This window comes from Podarcis liolepis, assembly GCF_965112155.1.
Source record: "Podarcis liolepis genome assembly, chromosome: 3".
In the NCBI taxonomy this organism is placed as follows: Eukaryota; Metazoa; Chordata; class Lepidosauria; order Squamata; family Lacertidae; genus Podarcis; species Podarcis liolepis.
The window spans coordinates 77,525,763-77,546,497 of NC_139557.1; the positions used below are offsets into that span (position 1 = coordinate 77,525,763).

Consider the following 20,735-nt stretch of genomic DNA (forward strand, 5'->3'; position numbering starts at 1 on the left):
AGACGCAACATCTGGGTGTTAGGGTTAGGGGCGCAAATCCACGGGTTAGGGGGCGCAAATCCACGGGTTAGGGGGCGCAAATCCAAGGGTTAGGGGGCGCAAATTACTTGCCTTGCCCCGGGTGCTGACAACCCACGCTACGCCACTGGAAGACAGGAGTGCCTGGCGTGCTCTGGTCCATGGGGTCACGAAGAGTCGGACACGACTAAACAACAACAACAAGCATGCCTGAACCTGACTACCTCCTTCTCAAGCACCTTGTGGCAAAGGTGGAGCTAGCTGCTCCGGCACATAGAGCGGCCCACCGGGGCGGGGCTAGCCGCCCACGGGGGGGGGGGGCGGTGATGCACGTCCCGGGGGGGGGTGCGCTGGTTGCGGTGCGCGTCCCGGGGGCGCTGCCTTTGGTGATGTCACCCCCCCTCAAGGATGACATCTGGGGCGGACCACTCCTGCCTTGCTCCACCACTGCCTTGTGGTAGCTGCCACAAGCTTCTGGTTCCAGAGAGGTCTTCTCCATGACATTGCAGGAGGTTGGACTAGATGACGTTCACGGTCCCTTCCAACTCAACAGTTCTATGATTCTATGAGGGACTGTGCTGCCACCGCTGCCACCAGTCCTGTCTTCCTGCTGCAAAGAGATGGAGAAGCTACTGCCAGTATCAGTCCTGAAAAGCAATGGCACTGATCAGAGCCCAGCAGTGAGGTCTATATTCAGAACAGCAAAACCACGGGGTGAAATGGCAGAACAAATGAACACTGATGGTGGAATAACAATGAAAATGAACTTTACCACCTCTCCCCGCTCCCCATGGTCATTCCTGGTGTGCCCTTTGCTTGCAGAAAGAGAAAGAGATTGAATACGGGTAGGTGCGTGAGAGTGTGGGCCATTCCAGATATCCAGATGTGTTATTTATTTTGAGAGAGAGAAAGAATCTATAGGTATGCGTGTTTCTTTTTTTTTTCTCTCCTCCCCACTCACTTTAGTGAGCTGCCCAGCTGGAACCAGTTCAGCAGCTGACGCGCGACCCGTTCCCGGTTACCTGAGCCGGGAAACCACGTGAGCGCCACATCATCTGGGCTTTTGAAACGGAAAGTCACCGAAAGGAGGAAACAGGAAAAGAACGAAGCGAAACCCCGCTGCCAGACGCCCGGAGAAGGGCTCGTTTGAATGAGTGGCGGAGCTTGAGCCTCCAGGCAGGGGACGCGCGTAGGGGCCGAGCCGGTGCTCATTCCCCACCCCGTCGCCCGCCCCGGGCGTCCCGCTTCCTCTCCTCCGCGCGCGTCAAAAGGGCGCCGAGCTTCCCGCGCCTTCCTTCCCTCCCTCAGGGACCGGAGCCTCGCGAGTGCTGAGGGCAGGCGGCGGCGGCGGGCTGGCGCCGGGTGCGAGCGCGAGGCGCTGGCGGGGGAAGATGCTGCAGTCGCTGGCCGGCAGCTCGTGCGTGCGGCTGGTGGAGAGGCACCGCTCGGCCTGGTGCTTCGGCTTGCTGGTGCTGGGCTACGCGCTCTACCTGATCTTCGGCGCCGTGGTCTTCTCGTCGGTGGAGCTGCCCTACGAGGACCTGCTGCGCCAGGAGCTGCGCAAGCTGAAGCGGCGCTTCGTGGAGGAGCACGAGTGCCTCTCCGAGCAGCAGCTCGAGAGCTTCCTGGCGCGAGTCCTGGAGGCCAGCAACTACGGCGTGTCGGTGCTGAGCAACGCTTCCGGCAACTGGAACTGGGACTTCACCTCGGCCCTCTTCTTCGCCAGCACCGTCCTCTCCACCACGGGTAAGGAGGAGGGCGCCGGGCGCCACGCGGGCCCGGCGGGACCAGGCCTCGCCGCGCGTCTCCCGCCTCCGCCCCCCCCCCGCTCCTCTTTCTCCCTCACAGCTCCAGTCGGGGGGCCTCACAGGGAGTCAGTGAACCCCGGAACCGAGGAGCGAGTGCCTCTCCCTCGCCCTCCGAGAGGCCACCCTGAGGGGCCAATGGCTTCCCCCCAGGGCCGAGGCCGGTTTCCAGGCGCCGCTCGCTCGACGAGCAGCCCCTTCTCTCCGCACACCTCCCTCCTCCTCTCCCTCCGCGCGCGTCCTCCTCCAGAGGCTCTCGGAAGCCCCGCTTGCCGCCCTTTCCATCCCGCCGCATTGCCTTCGCGCTCTGCGTGCGGGACTCCCGCCGGGTCCAGGGCGCTGCAGAAGCGAGCGAGGCTTCGTCTGCGCCAAGCCTCCCGCGAGCTCCAAAAGCCGATCTCTGGACCATGTCTGGGCGAAGTCGTCGAAGCGATAAGAATAATAATAGAGAATGAAAAGTGCCCAGCCACCATCACCAGGGAACTACAGGCTGTCCACTCTGCCCCCTCCCGTGGTTTAAAAGTTCAGGCGTCCCTGGCACTTTATGGGGCTATTGGTCATGCATGTGGCTACAGAACCTCATATATATAGATAGATATATACATATACATATATATGAACAGCACCGGGCGGAGTCCTAGGGTGGATTCTTTTATGATGTTTATATTTTATATTTACTTAAATGGGTGAGTAGAACCAACCGTGGCTGGACTGGTTGTTCAATTTTAAAATGGCTGTTTTACCCAACCCTGACAATGTACACAAATGTGAAGATGGTGTAAGAAGCACTCAAAGGGCCTTTTCGCACATGACCTTAAAAGAAAAAAGCTCAGCAGTAATATGGATGTGATGCTTACGTTGTCTAAAATGTACATTGAAAACACTCAAAGCTGGTTTTGGCTGCAGTCCTAAACACACCAGAAAGTGACCACCGAGAGCAGACATGCTTGCAGTAAGTTCTCAGATGATGTAAAGGTCTGTACACTTCCTGTACAGGAACTTGAATTCTGTAATTCAAGAATAAAAAATGCATGGGTAAGAACGTACATCAGTTTGAAACTTTATAATCTAGTCAGCTTTCTGAGCCACATTAACAAATGATGCATTCCAGGGAAAAAATGAGCATTATTTGTGAAAGTAACTTTACAGAGCTGCTTTGGTTCCCATACAGAACAGGGCCAAGACGTAGGTTATAGGTTTCTAATTAACCAGAGTTTAACATTTTTGAAGCAAGCCTTTGATCTGCATGTTCAATCAGAAAAATAAGCACGTTGCAGTGTCATGTCAATACAGCTTTCAGAAATTAGAGAGGAAAACCTAGGGCTAATTGATGGGTGAATATTCGAGTCTTGTATCTTGTAGCATGTGTGCCTCTCAACAGTCTGTTACACAGGTGGAAGTGGACTTTGAACAAAGGACCCCCTTGATGAAACTTGGCAACCATGTTACTAGACCTTTTCTATCTGCTTCTCTGATGTAATATAAACAAATATAAACTAGAGCTACCAGTTGCAACCTTGAAATGCTATAAAAGATGTATAGCATAGTCTGATTTAGTGAAACTTATTCCCACTGACATAAACAGTTTAGGGGGGTGTTAAACAGTATTAGGAAAGAATTCAGTGCTATCCTGTGCACATTTAATCGAGTCCTGCTGTGTTCATTGTGGCTTACTCCAAGATAAGTGTGCATCAGATTGCAACTCTACAGTATTTATTTTAATAATGGTTGGAAGAAAGTTGTATGTTGAACTGAATTTAGGAATAATTGCAAATACATGTTAGAAAGAGTTGTAGAACAGGTTCCATTCTGTCAGGACAACTTGATGGATGCTTTACCCTCATATGTACAACCATGGCATGGTTATCCATCTGGGGAGAAAAGTAGCAATAAGGGTGTCACTTTTCAAAGAGTTGAGAACCATGGTTATACATGCAGAATAAAGTGATTTCCTCTTATTTCAGGGCAGTCAATAGGCTCTGGATCAGTTTTCTGAGCAGAGGGCCCAGGTTGCCCCCAAGCTTGAAGGGGCCCGGTGCACGTTGCATGTGTGTGTGATGTCACGCATCGTCTAGAAGAGGCTGAGCGCTTTGGAGGAGCCCGCTGCTGAATCTGCAACGTGTGTGTGTGATGTTGTGTGTGTGTGTGATGTGTGCCAGGCTTCGCAACATTGAGGGGACACAGTGCCTTTCCAACAAAGATTGAGGGGGCAGAATACATGTTAGCCCTCTAGAGTTTGTGTGCCTGTTTCTGAGGTATCACTTGAATGGCTTAAAAAGCACAGACAAACAGTTCTCTCTATTTCATAAATGTGAGGTTTCAAAATGAGGATGGAACTTTCCTGCTTACCTTTGGTTCCTAATTTCCATTTAAACTTCAAGGTTCTCTGAAATCAGATTATGGCCCTGGTATCAAGTTTGCCATTCATGACATTCTGCCTATGAGAAGCCTAGCAAAAATAAATGTTTCCCAGCATCAGAGAAGGGGGTCTACTATGCTTAGTTTATATGTTTTCAGTCTTCTTAACTGGTAGAACTGGAAAATTCAGAAGCTTTGTTTCTGCAGATTGAGGACACAAGTTTTTGCAAGTCTCCTCAAAGATCACAGTGCTGTTGAGATAGCTGAGAGAATGCAAGTCTGCTACTGTGTTTCTCTTGCTTTCTGAATAAGGTGACCTGGTGGGGAGAAGTGGGTATTATATTTCCTCTTACAATGGAAAAACCGATTGCTCATCATGTGCGGTCGAGAGATAAAAGCACACCCATAACTAATTCACAATGCACTCCCAATCGGGGTAGCTTGTTCTCTCTGCAGCTACTTTACTGTGAGCTGTTTTCAGTCCTCTAAATATATGTTGTTATGGTTTTCTCCTGCATCCTAAGCAGCCTAATTAGGTTTTGTTAAAGTTCTGAATACAGATTCTTTCCAGAGATCAAATATTCTTTGTTAATCACTTATCAGTTCTGTTGAAGTCACTGAGATAAAACTGCTTAACGTGACATAAGGTCACTGCAGCTCTGCCCATCATGACTCATATCACGTCCTGTAACCTGAGCAACATGAATGGCATGGGTCAAGTTTAAGAATCAGTTGCACCTGCTGTATGTAAAGCTAAAGCAGTTGCAGTTTCTTCCCAAAACTAATTTACGGTTGCTGGAAACTACCACAATATGATGTGTCCTCTTCAGAAGATGGCTTTTTGGTTGCACACAACATAGATGTTATCAAATGGCACTATTCATTGCTTGAAACTTTTTCAACTTTACCATTTCTTTCCAAGTGAACATCAAAGGCTTGTTACCACTTCACAATTTAGGCAGCTTCAATTGCTGTTTGTTTGTTTGTAGTTTGTTGTTGTTCAAGCACCACATCATAATGCAATGTGGGGATGCCATTAAGGGGTTAAGTTACAATGACAGATGTATATTTTGACATGTTGTGAAAAACAGGAAATGTGATCCCAACCATATGGAACAAGCAGAACCTGTAATAACACGTGGCATTGTATGCCCAACCCCTAAGAAGAGGAGTGCTCATTTTCAAGATTCCAACCAATCTTAAACAAGAAGGGAGGGGAGGGAGTTTCAGGAAGGGAGAAAGGAAAAGAGATTTTTTTGTCTGTCCTCCTGAAGCCTTGTGCTATGTGACACTGGAGGGCACAGGTTTGAGGCTCTTTGAGGTTTGACAGTAACGAAGGAAAACATCCCTATGTAGTGCTTATACAGGATACTTTCTACAGAATAAACTCTTAGGGGCTTCAAATGACAAATTTCCTTTCCAAACACACTAATAATCAATATTCTCCATCCCTCGACTGACATCTTTGCCCTGGAAGCTCACATGTCCTTTTTAGGGTTTTTTAAAAGGGTTTTAAATTTACAAATGTTGGAAGGGCGGTGCTGTTTTGCCACTTGAGGCAAAACAGAAAGTGCTGCTCTGCCATGCTGCCCACTCGCCCCCCCCCCCCCGCTGGGTCACCCACCTCCTTCAGCACTGTCTCCACACTGCCCGCCTCCACCAGCACTGTCTCTGCTGCTGGCATTGATCAGCATTGATTTCTAGCGAGAGAAATCCAAGCAATCTCTCATGCTCCATGAGATCTCACTGGAAATCAGTATCGATGCTCTGCCAGTGATGGAGGTGGCAAGGCAGCTTGCATGAGGGTGGAGCCTTGTGGGACCTTCTGCTTCTCCCCATTTCATAGGTAGGGCAGCCCTGTAAATGTGTTTATATATGTCTAAGGAGTGTCCCAGGTCTGTCACAATTAATACACAGTGACAATGCTATAATACTTTGGACTCCGTGACAGTGTACAGTACTCCAAAAACAGTGAACTAGAAACTGAGCTCGAAAAACTCAGGTTCTGACACTCTGTGCTGGTAGTGCAAAAGGCTCTTTTATCTGATGCTGGCAAAACAATCTTGCACAGGAGCAGTAGCCTTACGGTGGCCTCTTTAGATGTGGGAAACAGCTTTTAAGCAGCATGGAAGTGTCAAGGAAGTGTTTTCAGACTGGGAAGCCCATAACTATTTAAATTGGGGAGGGGAAGAATGGATCAGGGTATAGGAGATCAGTTTTGTGCTCTTTTATATGGCAACAACAAAGCATAGAATCAAATTAGTGTAGCAAGAGGAATTGAAGGTGTTTTCTACAGGCAAGCTATGGAAAGGATGATGGCTCTACCTCATTTTGTCGCACATGGCATGCTGATTTAGTTATAGCTTGGATAGATTATGGGCTGGTAATTTCTCATCTTTTTTTCTTTTTCTTTTTCAATTTGTCAGACTAATGCATTGGCCACTGAATAGAATAATTGTCATCAGGGTGGTAAAAATATCACCGACTTCAGTTATTTGTTATTTTAAAAAATAATCTCCCTTTGTGCAGACTAGTAGTATTGACACTAATGCTTTAAAGGAAAGGCGAGGGAAGAAACACAGCTTAGGTATGGGTGGAATTCGAGTGCTAATTAAATGTGCAGGAAAGTGAGTCATTGAAACATTTTAACAAGGTTTCTTTTCATAAACATGAGGTGCTTTTAAAAAACTGACTCACACATCACAGTGCCCCAAGTGAAACTGTTGACTTTCAGAGTGATATTTGGCAAGCGTCTGTGACGATGAAGGGACAACTTCTTAGAAAGCATTTCATATTTCCATTGCACCACATCTGATAACAGCAGTGGTGTTTTAAAACATGGGAGTGGAAACCTGCTGTGTTAAAATCTGTGGATTTCATTCCTTTCTATCTCCTTGAAAGAGAATAAGGTGAAACACACCATAGACACATAGAATTGTACATTTGGAAGGGACCACAAGGGACATCTAATCCAACCCTTTGCAATAATCTTCTCCCTTGAGGTTGACTGATACAGTCTTGCAGATAGGTTCATCAAAGTTACTATTCTAGTTCGCCTGCCTAAATGCACCAATGGCAGGAATTTGTGTCATAAAGAAATCAGCTTTCATAAGCTTCCCTACACAATATCTTGGGGACACTTCTTAGATAGCTTTACTAATACTTCTCCTGGTTCAAAACAATAAAAGCATCCATTTTTGTTATGACTAACAAAGTTTTTGTAACCCAGACTTTCACAGCCCTAGGTCTGTGGGCTTCTTCTCTTCACTGCTTGCATTTTTATACAACAACATGAAATATTCATTGGAGATGCATTTATAGATGGTGCCTATTAATAGAGAATTAACAGCAAACTATTTCACATGTAAGCACTTCGTTTATTTCTGTAAAATGTTAATTATAGGCACCACTGTATTTTACAGTATAATTCTATGTATGTCTACTTAGAAGTAAGCCCCACTGAGTTCACTTGCCCCTAGGCTACAATGCTCTATATTCTTGTATTAATTTACTATGCCTTTAACAATTTTGGTCCAGAATACCTCAAGAACTGCTTAATCCCTTATATTCCTGTTGGATCACTGAGAGCTTCAAAGGAGTCACTGTCAGTGATCCCCCATGGCTTCGGTGCATGGTTCATTTCCATCAAGAGCTGTAGGCTCAGTATTGTGAGCTTCACTTTACAGAACTTCCTTCCAGTTGAAGTCAGAAAGGACCCTTCCCTGTTGTTCTTCCAGTACCTACTGAATACGTTTTTTCTTTCAGCAGGCATTTTAATTAAAAATCTAGTTTTATCATTTTAACCAATGTTTACCTTTTTCTGTATTGTATTTTCAGTATATTACTGGGAGACAATTGTTGTGAAGTGGTATATAAACTGTTTAAATAAATAAACAAACAACACACTTGGGATTCAGTAGACATGCACAGGGTTGCATAATAAGACAAGTGGTGAAAGAGGCTTCTGTTTTTCTCCTCCATTTCCAGGGAGCTTTCAAATTTCTTTAGAATTTTAGTAAACATAAGGTTAAGCTTATTTTTTCATTGCAAGGTGGCCATGAGTGGTAGGTGTGTGTTTTCTTTTCTTCCTATTAAATATTTCTCCCAGCGCTCCGCTATCTATCCAGAAGCTGGCTTATTTAAATTGACTACAGTTAATGTAAACCATAATTCCCAGTTCAAATGAAACAAGGCCTCCTCAAAGGCCTGGAGAGGTCCAGACTGTTAGCAAAGTAGCTAAAACTGCAGCTAGGAAGCCAGCGTCATGTGCAATACTGACTCGTTTTCTTGAAACTAAAACTATGACCAAACATTTGTTAAAATATTCAAATTGGCAAGTATCATGACCTGGTATCATGACCTCCGATAGTTAACTCAAACATATGCACACATACACAGAAACACTGCCTGCATTACACCCCTTGCCAGCAGTACGTTCTGGTTGATGTACATATTGTAATATTTCTGCACATAAAAAGGTATGTCAGCTTTTCATTCAGAGGTGCATTTTGAGGCATAAGGGAGAGTTGGTGCCTCTTCCCACAGAAGCACCTCAGATTTCTCCATTCCCTCCTGAAAAATAAAGGAGGAAGGATCAATGCAAAGTGACAATGCAAACAGGAACAGTGAGATATGGGCAACTATGTAATCATTAGCTCACTCCTTGTCCCTCATTTATACTATTTCTCAACCCTACATCAAAGGAATTCCTCTATGTTTCCATAAAAAGAAGTGAATGGATTTTCCATGATCTTAAGAAATGGTGGGGGGACATGAGGAAAACACAGTAGGGCAAAAAGTTGCTGATGACGGTGTCACGTGGCCCCGTAAAGGTGAGTGAACAAAGAGTGGTAGTTACAGAGTATACACCTCATCTGGAAACACCCCAAGAGGACAAGAAATGAGGTAATGTCTAATAGTAGAATGAGGACCTTGGGATCAAATGGGAAGCTCTGTGGAATTGGATGAGGTTCTGTTTCCTTCCACCCACTTTCTAAACACAGCAGATAATAAGCCAAAGTCCTTAAGCACTTACGCTGAGGAACTACACATGAATTATATCCAGTATATATTTATTCCTAAAGCATGCAGTTGTATGTAGATTGCTGGAAATGTAATTTTATATTTCAAAAAATACATTATTTTAAGCATGGAGCAACATTTCGTGAGCCTTTGGAGGTAGTATAACCTCCTATTAATGCAGATAGATCTTGCTACTTCCTAGCTGGCTAGGTGTCAGATTCCAAAAACTGCAGTCATTGCACAAGGATTTTTGCAACCAAGTTTTGGAGTTAATACTTCTCAAATGAAGAAGTATCTTTGAAAAGACGTACTACTTGACATCTGCAAAATGCTGAACCAATCTGTCTATTCTGAAATCTAAGTGCTCGAGTTTCTGCATCTCCTTTTCTCTGCTCTGGTGCATTCTTAACATTTGGAATTTTTTCAGCCATGGATACTTCACTGAGTTTATCTCCCATGAACTGTAAGGTGCCAATTCACTGCTTCTTAATTCTTCATGTACTGTAATAGGTACCCACATTTGTATCCACCTTTCATCCTGCTTCTGGGCATCCATTCCTATCCATTTTTTATTGAAAACCCAACCCCTGCCTATATCTGCAGCCTTTGTACATGAGACCTAGTTGTCCCAAGCAGAGAAACCTACCAAGGCCTGGTCCAACAGGAGTGTAAAGATGGAGCAGGATTCTGACCTTTATCTTCTTTCATTTGCCATTCGTGATTGGAAGTTGCTTGCCAATATTGGTCAATGCAGCAGCTTTTGTTTTGCATGTTTCTTCTCTGTGACACCAAAGTCAAAGTATTCCTGGTTTATTAAAGGAAGAATAGAAAATTATGTTCCTCTTCCCGCTCCCTACTTTTATGAGGCTTATTTTCTGCAGATCATAGGCAAGAGCCATAGCTCAGTGGCCAAACACATGCTTTGCATGCAAAAGGTTCCCAAGTTCAATTCCTGGTGTCTCCAGGCAGGGCGTCCTGCTGATGGTCAGTGCTGATATTAATGAGCTAGCTGAACTAATGGTCTGATCTGATACAAAGCAGCTTCCTATATTCCTGTGTTCCAGGATTTTGGCTGCTTATCTAACAGGAAGAAATAAATTTCCCAAGATACATAACCTATTCCTTACTTGGTAGATTGGGGGGCGGGGAGAGAGATTGATTAGTAGATGGCAATGAATTGCTGTTGACCAAATCATACTGCTGGCATGCTAGTGACAGATGCCATCCACCAGTGTTTAGAAGCCTGTTCTGGATTAATTGCGACTGACATTTGTTCTCAGGCTGAGTCACCATCCTGCACAGGTGCTTTACTCAGCAGTAGCTATCTCCACAGCTGGCAATCGCCACAGTGCACTAGGAATAAACAGTGTTTTTCAAGAGCTTGGATTAATTAGGATGAGTATTAAAAATTGATGCCCATTTGTAAATGCTGCTACAGAAAATGAAAAAGCCCAGCACTGAATGCATCTTTCTGTCTCAGAGAGACACTTGACTTACCATATTCCTTTTTATGTTCTGTTCTGCAGACAAGATAAATGCTGCTAATTAATAGCTTAATATTAACACATTCACATTTTTGTAGGAGGCACAACTAAGATTTAATCAGTCACAGTGCAAAAACATAGTCCACAATTATTTGCAGTTTTCTTTTTAAATCCGGTTTTGGAGTACAATTTAGTAACTTTTATTACCTTCGGGTAAGCACACTGCAGGTTGAAATAAACAGTTCATCTGAAAACTGGAAGTACTACCCATCCAGCCCACACCAGAGCACATTTATGCTCCTTGGGTGGTATCCAGCAGTGTCCATCTGCTGCTGGAATATATTTGTTAGCATAAGAAGGGAAAGAGGAAACCTCTAGCAATTACTTCTCCACCCGCAACCCCCCCCCATCTCCTTCAATCTGCACCAGAGTGCAGGGGTTGCAGATATGCGCCTGAATGCCTCCCTCTGATGGATTCCCTCCCTCAGTGGACAGATGCCATTGGATACCACTCTTTCCAGATATGGTGATATTTAGCAGCTGTTTATCAATTTAGCTGTGCCTGGCAGCACCCAGAGATTACTAGCTGGAGCCTCACCCTAATAACTGCTCTTGATTGTCTGTTGCCTAGCAAGTGGGTAAACAGACAGCTGAGTAAATTGATAGTTTTCTAGTTAGAATACTCAAAGAAACTTCCCAAAGTTTAATTTTCTGGCTTCTTTCATCCTAGCTATTAGGTTTTATTAAGTTGTTGTTGTTGTTGTTTAGTCATTTAGTCGTGTCCGACTCTTCATGACCCCATGGACCAGATCACACCAGGCACTCCTGTCTTCCACTGCCTCCCGCAGTTTGGTCAAACTCAAGTTGGTAGCTTCGAGAACACTGTCCAACCATCTCGTCCTCTGTCGTCCCCTTCCCCTTGTGCCCTCCATCTTTCCCAACATCAGGGTCCTTTCCAGGGAGTCTGCTCTTCTCATGAGGTGGCCAAAGTATTGGAGCCTCAGCTTCACGATCTGTCCTTCCAGTGAGCACTCAGGGCTGATTTCCTTAAGAATGGAGAGGTTTGTTCTTCTTGCAGTCCATGGGACTCTCAAGAGTCTCCTCCAGCACCATAATTCAAAAGCATCAATTCTTCGGCGATCAGCCTTCTTTATGGTCCAGCTCTCACTTCCATACATCACTACTGGGAAAAGCATAGCTTTAACTATACGGACCTTTGTTGGCACTTATTAAGTAGAAATGCATTACTTTGCCCTAGATTTGGTAGATGGTCAAGTTGACTTTGTCGGGGTGGGGGCTATCTAGATTCAGGTAGGTAGCCGTGTTGGTCTGACACAGTCAAAATATATATATAAATTGTCCAATAGCACCTTAGAGACCAACTAAGTTTGTTCTTGGTATAAGCTTTCACGTGCATGCACACTTCCTCAGATATGGGGGGGGGGGGTATGTTTGCCATTGTTATATTAACTAGTCCTGGTGCAGTTTCATATGTGAAAGTCTGTTGCCTGGAAACAAGATTCAGAAACTTTGATATCTTTTGATACTTTTTTTTGACGGTAGCAAAAGTTAACCATGACAGATGGGGTAGCATGCTGGGAATTATAGGTGAGGTTTGAAAAATCAGCATGCTTACTACCTCTGATTTTAAGTAGAAAGCACAGAACACCATTTGTTGATGCAGAATTCAGTTTTTTGGCCTTTTATCTAGTCTGCTTAAAGAAATTGTTGTGGTCAGAGTGATTTTGTGGCTTCTTCCCTTCCTCAGTTTCTTATTCGTGAGTGGAGCACATGTTGTCCCTATGAGCCTGTTAATTACACCCAAATTGCAGTGGTTTAATGGTTCAGCTTGAGTTGACATTGCATGCTGAGCTTGTGTATATAGTACAAGCTGAGCAGATTAAGCAAGCAAGGACCATACTCTTATCACGATTCAGCTAGTATTCCTTTATTCCACTTAGTCATTTTGTCCTTTATTGGACAAAAACGAACATATATTTTCCTCTGCTGCTATAGCTGGCATTTACACATGTATATGCCAGAAGTTTAATACTGCATTTATCAAAATTACTATTTAAAATGGCGGTGGGGGGGGGGCGTTTGCCCCTGGCCTAATTTCATGTTCCTGCATTTCTCTCTCTCTCTCTCTCTCTCTCTCTCTCTCTCTCTGTGTGTGTGTGTGGGTGTGGGCAGCTCCATCCAGAAAACCTTGGGAAAATCCTTGTGCTGAGCTATGGAAATAGGGGCGGGGGAGAGCTCAGAAGGCAGAAGCTGAAAAACAAAACAAAACCGTAGGAATGGATGCAGTTGTGAACCTGATGGATCCATGCGAGGAGGGGCAGGAATCCCTCTGCATGTGATCAGAAAATATCACTTAACTGAATAACTCATTTAATTGAATCAATTACATTGAATCACATTTGTCATTTTCTTGCCTGTTCACTTGCTATGGAGAGATCTTTTTATGGTCAATCAAGGCTCTCTTTGGGTTTCACCATCCTGAATAATTTCATGTTGCTCATAATCTTGGTACCTTCTAAGCCATCTTTCTAGGGAGGAGTTAGAAATGGGGGCAGACAATCTGCAATATGCACAGGGGGATGGAGCAACAGAAGCACAAAGAGAGACAAAAATGGGATAGCAATCCTGCAAACTCCATACACTTCCCAGGTGCACACATTGCCATTTACTCCAGTTCAGTGTGCTCCCACAGCTGGCAATCAAAGTTGTGCATACACAATATTGGCCACAATCCATCTGTATCCTATAAGTTCTTGATAAATACCCCTGTTTTATGCACTTTCCCTCAAGTCAGCTTCTATCCAGTTAGATAATGGAAGGTGCAGTTAAGCATGCATAGATGACAACATCAGTGGAGTTCAGTGTGGAAAGACACTGAATTAACATGCAGATATAACACAGATCAGAAACAGATTGATGTCCATCTCTGCTCTGAATATGATATGGAATGGAATGGGAGAGAACTGTTGCTTTTAAGCCCTGTATGTAATTTTCCCTCAAGTATCTGTCTGGCCAGTATTCGAAACAGATGAACTAGGAGGACTCTTGATCTGATGCAACAGGTTTCTTCTTGTGTTATTCACAGATTACACTCATTTCCTCCCTATTTTATGATTTTGTATGTCTCATGTGCATCCAGCTTAGAGCAATAACAAACTACACACTTCTATGAGAGAAAAACTTTTGCTCCCGTACGGTTCATCAAAATAGCAGTTGTGTCAATATTGCAGGATGGATGCATTTTGGCAATTTATTTCATCCATGGAATATTTTATCTGCTAAGAGATAGGCCTAGAGTGAGGGACAATAAGTAGTTTAAGTCCTCTCCAGGCTTCATGACTTATTACAGTGTTGCTTTTAAAAAAATCTTCTATTTGTAATCTTTGCAAAATGAGCCCAAACAATCAAAGAGGCTGAAAATAAACATCAGTCCTAGGGGATGTTAAATTATCTGGCTAATGGATTATCTAAACACCAACAAAAAGGTCTATATAAAGTTATCCTGAACGCTGATTTAATGGGCTCTCCGAGGAATAATGCCATAAATTAGGTTTAGCATGCTTATTGGTGAGCTAGAAACTGGACTGAAAAGCAATCTTCAAATGCGTGTTGAAATGAGTCACATTTGAGAGGGGATTTTGTTAGATTGATCTAATGTAACAAGACAGAAGAACAGACTAACGCCTGAAGTAACTTGCTCCTGGGTCAGAGTCTTGCCACCCTGGTGAAAGCAAGCACGATCTTGCCTGTGCTCTCCAGAGCTTGTGATACCTGAGGGATCTATGACAATACAGGTGAAACTTTGTTCTTTCTTTTTTTGTAAATTAATTCAACTTCAAAGGAGAATAATCCTTGAAATTTCATTGATACAAGGAGAATGATAGCTTTGATTCGTGTTGAACTTCAAAGCCAGATATCACCAAGCATTGTAATAACTTCTTACAACTCACATGAAGATTACAAGTCACTTAAATGGGACACGAATTGCAGTCTACTAGTCTGTTGAGTCTATAGGGATAGCAAATGTTTTGGCCTTAGCATTCAGAACATAGTGTGGGAACTTGCATCCTTCAGATAGTCAAGAAATTGGGTTATTGGCTTGTGTGTTTCTATATATGTCTTAAGAGGTCTTTCAAGCTAATGCTCCAATTATTTCTGCCTTTGCAAATATATATATATTGGGTCAAAATCTCAACCTGAGACCCCAAACACACAGGAATAATTTGATGCTGGTGTATAAGAAGTTGCTTCTTATACAGCTTCACGCCTGATATGCAGAAAAATAGTGTGAGGAAAAGGGGGTGGGGTAAATAATGAAAGAGAAAGGAAGAGGAAATTGTGTTTGGCAGCTCTGTCATTAAGCAAAGTGAGATATTTGTCTGAGGCGACAGATGCCAGGGTGCAAAGCTGGGTTTCATGACACCTGCCCTTCAGCCCTGTAGCCTGCTGCCTGTCTGGTTAGTGCCTCTAAGTGAAATGGAGGAGCACCATCTCATGAGGAAATAGAGCATTTTAACTGCGTTTTAAGTACATTATACAAATGTGACACTAGATCAGCCTTCCCCAACCTCGGCCCTCCAGATGTTTTGAGACTACAATTCCCATCATCCCTGACCACTCACCCTGCTAGCTAGGGATCATGGGAGTTGTAGGCCAAAAACATCTGGGGGGCCGAGGTTGAGGAAGCCTTCACTATGGCAAATTCAATATATTTTTCAAAAAAGCATTTTCACAGTGTGAAATGCCATTTTTGCATTTTCTTTGGATTAGGCAAAAGGTCATTGCCATTTTTATTGCCAATTTATACTGAGCAGGAGGTGGGGTTAGTGAATGAATGAAAAGAAGAAACACCCACAAACCTTTCTGGTACATGAGTGGAACAAAGCACACTCAGTCATGAGTTCCAGGTGCAAATCATTCTCTCCCACTCTGATCAGTCCACTCCTGAAAAACGAGCAGTTCACAGGTCAGACTGTTTTTCCAAATCTCACTCCTGTCTCTCTTTTTCTGTTAACAGGTTATGGACACACCGTGCCTTTGTCAGATGGAGGGAAAGCCTTCTGCATCATCTATTCGGTCATTGGAATCCCCTTTACACTGCTTTTCCTGACAGCAGTGGTGCAGCGCATTATTGTCTATGTAACAAGGCGGCCTGTGCTGTATTTCCATGTCCGCTGGGGTTTCTCTAAGCAGATAGTTGCCATCATCCATGCTGTGATTCTGGGCTTTGTTACTGTCTCGTGCTTTTTCTTCATCCCGGCAGCGATATTTTCTGTCCTTGAAGATGACTGGAACTTCCTGGAATCTTTTTACTTTTGCTTTATTTCACTGAGCACCATTGGCCTTGGTGACTATGTTCCAGGAGAAGGTTACAACCAAAAATTCAGAGAGCTGTATAAAATAGGAATTACATGTGAGTAGCAAATTACTGGTACAAGTAAGAGGGTGAATAGTTTTTAGAGCTGTTTTTCTTGGTGTTTCTTTTGTGACTTTTGCAAAGCAGTCCCATTGAGTCCAGCCATTCATATAGCAAAAGTAAATGGAAAAATCCATATTGGATTTTTGAAATGTATATCAAAACTCTGTGTGTTTTTTATTAAGTTGTGGAATCACATGTTTCAGAGGTGTTCCCAAATCCTAGTTGCTATGGAACTCTTATCCAAAACACCATTCTGAATGGTTTGGAGAAAGAATAAGATGCAAATATACTTACATTATAAACAAAAATCAATGTTGTGGGCCACATGTAAGGACATAGTGGGCTACAAAGTGTCTACCATATAGATATTTAAAGATGCACCTCTCTATGTGGAATTAGTAATAGCTTGTGACTCAAGCACAAACCATTCCTACCTGGTAGCATTCATATAACACTATAGATAAAGATTTTTTGGAAGCTTCAGCTGGTGCAGAATGACTTACTGGGCTGTATTCAACATAGTGCTAAGTTGCTGGTTCCACCAGCAGAAGGATTTTTCCTTGTGCAATGAAACATTCTCCTCCCCCCCCCGCCCTCCCCCTAAATCTGAGCAGATTTGGGAGTGGCATGGGGTGCATAGAGGGAGGAAAATCCTGTTGCATTGGCAGTAATCCTTGCACATGCGCAACTATTTAAAGGAAGGCCACACATTGTTTTCAAAAGAGCTTTAAAGACCTAAAGATTCCAGTCTGCTCATAACTGAATAACGTTTCTGGTTTATATTTTATAAGCTGTGGTTTTAATTGTGGGTGACGAAATTTTTTATACTGCTGTTTCATTAGCTGTATTTTATACTTTTATTGTTTTACAGTTTGATTTGTAAATTGCATTGAGAGTTCTTATACTCGAAAGCCTGTGTGGAAATATAGTTTTGGGGACCTCTCTGACTTGGAGCATTGTAGCAGACATACCTGTGCTACCAGTTCACATTTTAAACACTGTTTCAATTTCTTCCTAGGTTACCTGCTGCTGGGCCTCATTGCAATGCTGGTGGTTTTAGAGACTTTCTGTGAACTTCACGAGCTCAAAAAATTTAGGAAAATGTTCTATGTGAAGAAGGACAAGGAAGAGGACCGAGTGCACATAGTAGAACATGACCAGCTCTCCTTCTCTTCAATTTCAGACCAGGCGGCCTCTTTGAAGGAAGATCAGAAAATAAATGAACCTTTTGTGACCCCACAGCCTGCAGTTAACTGTGACGGCTGCATAAACAATTAACCAAGGGCTTCCGTTTCAATATCAACCGTGCACTTCAGTTAGAACTAGTACCATTAATGAAACTATAGAGGCAGAAGGCTATGCTATATTATCAAGTACTCATTGCTGGGAATATTTTTAAAGTGTATGAGCCAAATAAAGCTCTCTTTAGCTGGAACAACATTATGGGAATGTTGGCTGGGGGGGAAATGTGCATTTGGGAACCCCTGGATTAATGGTGCGTACATGGAGCATACATTGGGGACTCTAGATTTGATCAACAATTCAGTTCTCATTTCCCCTGCCTGCTGCCCTAAGTCCCCTCCCACCCCCCTGAAAATCATGTTGTGGTTCATTGACAAAATAGGAGCTTTCTGATGCCATTTGCAACTTCTGGTTTTGAAACATGAATGGGGGACTGAAGCATTGAGTTGGAAGGGTTTGTTGTTGTAGCCCAGAAAACAGGAATAGTCTCTTGCCATGTGTCCTTCAGTGAGATTCCCAAATGACTGGGTTCATGTGCGCTGGGCTATCTCTGTACTTAGACACACACATACACCCCCCCCCCCAAAGTGGAAAGATCCAGAGCAAGTGCATTGTATCAGTCCTGCAGCTATTTTAAAGCTCAGCTGCTTACCTTTGAAGCCTGGCTCAGTAAGGATAAAGGCAGACAGATATTCTAAAGTCTGGTGGGAAGTGGTTTGAACTCATTATTTGTTGTATGCCAATCACACTTCGAATGTATCTGATTTCACCCTCAAGTGTACTACAGTCATCAGTACTGAGCAAGAATTCTATATCCTGCTTCCTGTCAGAAATCAAACTGGGTGCTTTCCTCCTGGCCTTAAAAAATAAATAGCAAATGGGGTGTTTTTGCAACTGATTTCAGTGGATATAGGATCAGGGACCCATGAGCACCAGCATATACAGCACTTGTAGGCACAGCTTAGGGGAAAGCCATCTTCCTTAGCACTCTCAGACACCCCTTTCGCTCTAATTTTACCCCATAGGCTGTGAGTCTCAAACCATTTATTGTCAAGTGGTTTCAGACCCTATCTGTTCAAAGTAGTAGTCAAGCCGAGCGCTGAAGTATCTAGACTTCTGTGAGAAAAGAAAAATACTTGAAACTTGATCACCTAAAAGCACTGTATATGAGTTTAGTTAATACCTAGTGTTTATTAATAGATTTTATACCTTTACTAGGAAAGTTGACTCTCTTGATAAATCTGCTTTAAAATCTATGCGAGCTGAAGTTTATATTTGAGAAAACACAACTCAGAGATGCTTTTTAAATTTGATTTGAAGCATAGTGTATTTGCATGTTCTCGTCCAAGCGGATATTTTTGTACAGCCTAAGTTGGTTCTGTTTATAATGTTTTAACCTTCGTTTGTGTACATAAATGCATATATTTATATACTGTACATATGTTGTAGATCACCAGAATTTAACTGACTTGGCTGTGAAATTTTAAAGGTATCTTCATCCACAGATTTCTCTTTATAGAGAAGTAAAACTCAGAACTGTGGCGCTGAAAACAATGACTTAACTCCTGACCAAATGAATGTGGAAGGGTAAGTCTGTAGGGCTGCAATCTTAAAAATCATATTTTTTAAATAGGCCCAGCCCACCCATCTCGCTGAGGCTGCTGGTAAGTAGCTTGTCTGCTGTGGCCTTCATAGTATACTGTTTCATGGAATCCTGTTTTAAAGTGAAATTCTAATGACAGTCGATTCTGGGAAGCAGGGACAAGTTGTATTAATTTCAGACTTTCTTTTTTCAAGAGTATGCTCATTTGCAATGATTATTAATACTAAAGCACAGAACTAATAAAGGACAGGCTGAATACCATACTGTGTTATATATTAGCTATTCAGCATTTCAAAGTTGAATAAATAAAAGTGTGGCTCCAGTTGTCTTTTCGTGTGATGTCTTAACTGCTTGTTTTCATAATTGACCAGACGTATCTAAGGGCTTCGAAGGACTGCACACTCACTGCTGTGCTCAAGAATCCCTCGCCCATTTCCTGCCAAATAGATCACCAGAACTGGCAGTGCTGACCACCTTATTTGATCGTGCAAGACAAAGTTTCTGTTCACAATACATCCTCACTGGATTTTGGCAAAAAGAAAAAAGAAAAAATAGCTATCCAAAGATCACAAGTCAATGCACACTTCTAATATGCCTAGTACTATTGGCAGCTGTACCCCATGATGCTAAGCAGTAGGCAATGTAGAGCCCCATAATGTGGGATTATGGAGATGGGGCACAGTTAGCCATGTTAACTGGCTGCTAAACATCTGGGAAAGGAACCCAATCCAGCTGATGCGGGGGGGGGGAGGAATGGCACAAATCCCCCACCATCCCTACCATCTACCCTGGCCACCTCAAGCCAGTGGGACTTTAAATGTGTCCGCTCTGCCTCTCTGCTCCTGGCCATGGTTTAGGACTATGGTACAAGTTATTTAGACAAGATTGTTCAGTCCAAACCCTCATTAGTTTATCTTGTCTATGTTCTGGCAAAACCCAATGTTTGTGATGCTAGTAATAACTTCAAGGCAGTGAAATAACATGGAGATTGTTTCATCAGAACAGCGTTAGGGAGTGTAATGCTGAAATTCTTATTTTCAAGCATCGTTGCAGCTTATGGTAATAAGTTCTAGCTCCTGCCAGTGTAAAAAATCCACTTTTGAAGCCAAAAGTGCAATAACATAAGGCATCAACATGTTGATGCTAGTCTGAAGATTAAAGGAAAGAGAGGAGATTACTCTGCGGAAAAATTGCCCGTATAAATGGGAATTGCATTGTGTGTTGCTGAAACTAATCAGAAGCCAAGCTGACAGGTGTAAATTGAAATGGAGGGCAAAGGCAGGTGGACAAAATTGAGCTCTGTCAGTTCAGGCATATGACGGAGAACTGCAAGCTGTATCTTTACCCAGCTTCATCACCTTCACAATATCCAACCTGTCCTTAAAGAATATTGCGTGTTTGTCTGATGGCTGTCTCATGCGTCCTTTTGAACTTCCAAAGAAGGGACGGCCCTGGTGTTCCAAAACAATTTGTTACATGGTGAAGCTACTCTAAAAGTTAGGGAGCTTATCTTAATGTTTAACCTTATCTGCTGTAGACAGTGTGGCGGTCATTTCAGGGATAGATGCCATATTCTTTGTAACCTTGTTTTTCTTGAAATGGTCAATATTACATAAAGATCACAAAATATTTTTTGTCCTGCCCAGATATTGTAATGGCAAAGGCTTAAGTGCACCCGAACCTTACTGGATTGTGGCCACAGTATTAACAGTAGTAGTAGTTATTTGACTTATTTAACCCCTTTTTCTATGAACATTCGTATG

General features: G+C 43.2%; 1 protein-coding gene across 1 annotated transcript; it reads left to right on the forward strand.

Moving 5' to 3' along the window:
* Window positions 1-386: 386 nt before the first annotated feature.
* KCNK1 (potassium two pore domain channel subfamily K member 1) lies at window positions 387-19,294 on the forward strand. Its single transcript, XM_083496951.1, has 3 exons — window positions 387-1,764; window positions 15,726-16,121; window positions 17,146-19,294. Exons 1-3 carry the CDS (start codon window positions 1,410-1,412, stop codon window positions 17,403-17,405), a joined length of 1,011 nt encoding a protein of 336 aa, XP_083353077.1. The 5' UTR covers window positions 387-1,409; the 3' UTR covers window positions 17,406-19,294.
* Window positions 19,295-20,735: the final 1,441 nt, after the last annotated feature.

What these genes read in the sequence shown, in the direction of transcription:
- KCNK1 (XM_083496951.1), top strand. Translation starts at nt 1,410, where the DNA reads ATGCTGCAGTCGCTGGCCGGCAGCTCGTGCGTGCGGCTGGTGGAGAGG. An exon ending in CACCGTCCTCTCCACCACGG is followed by an intron (nt 1,765 to 15,725) that starts GTAAGGAGGAGG and finishes TTCTGTTAACAG; the next exon opens with GTTATGGACACACCGTGCCT. An exon ending in GTATAAAATAGGAATTACAT is followed by an intron (nt 16,122 to 17,145) that starts GTGAGTAGCAAA and finishes ATTTCTTCCTAG; the next exon opens with GTTACCTGCTGCTGGGCCTC.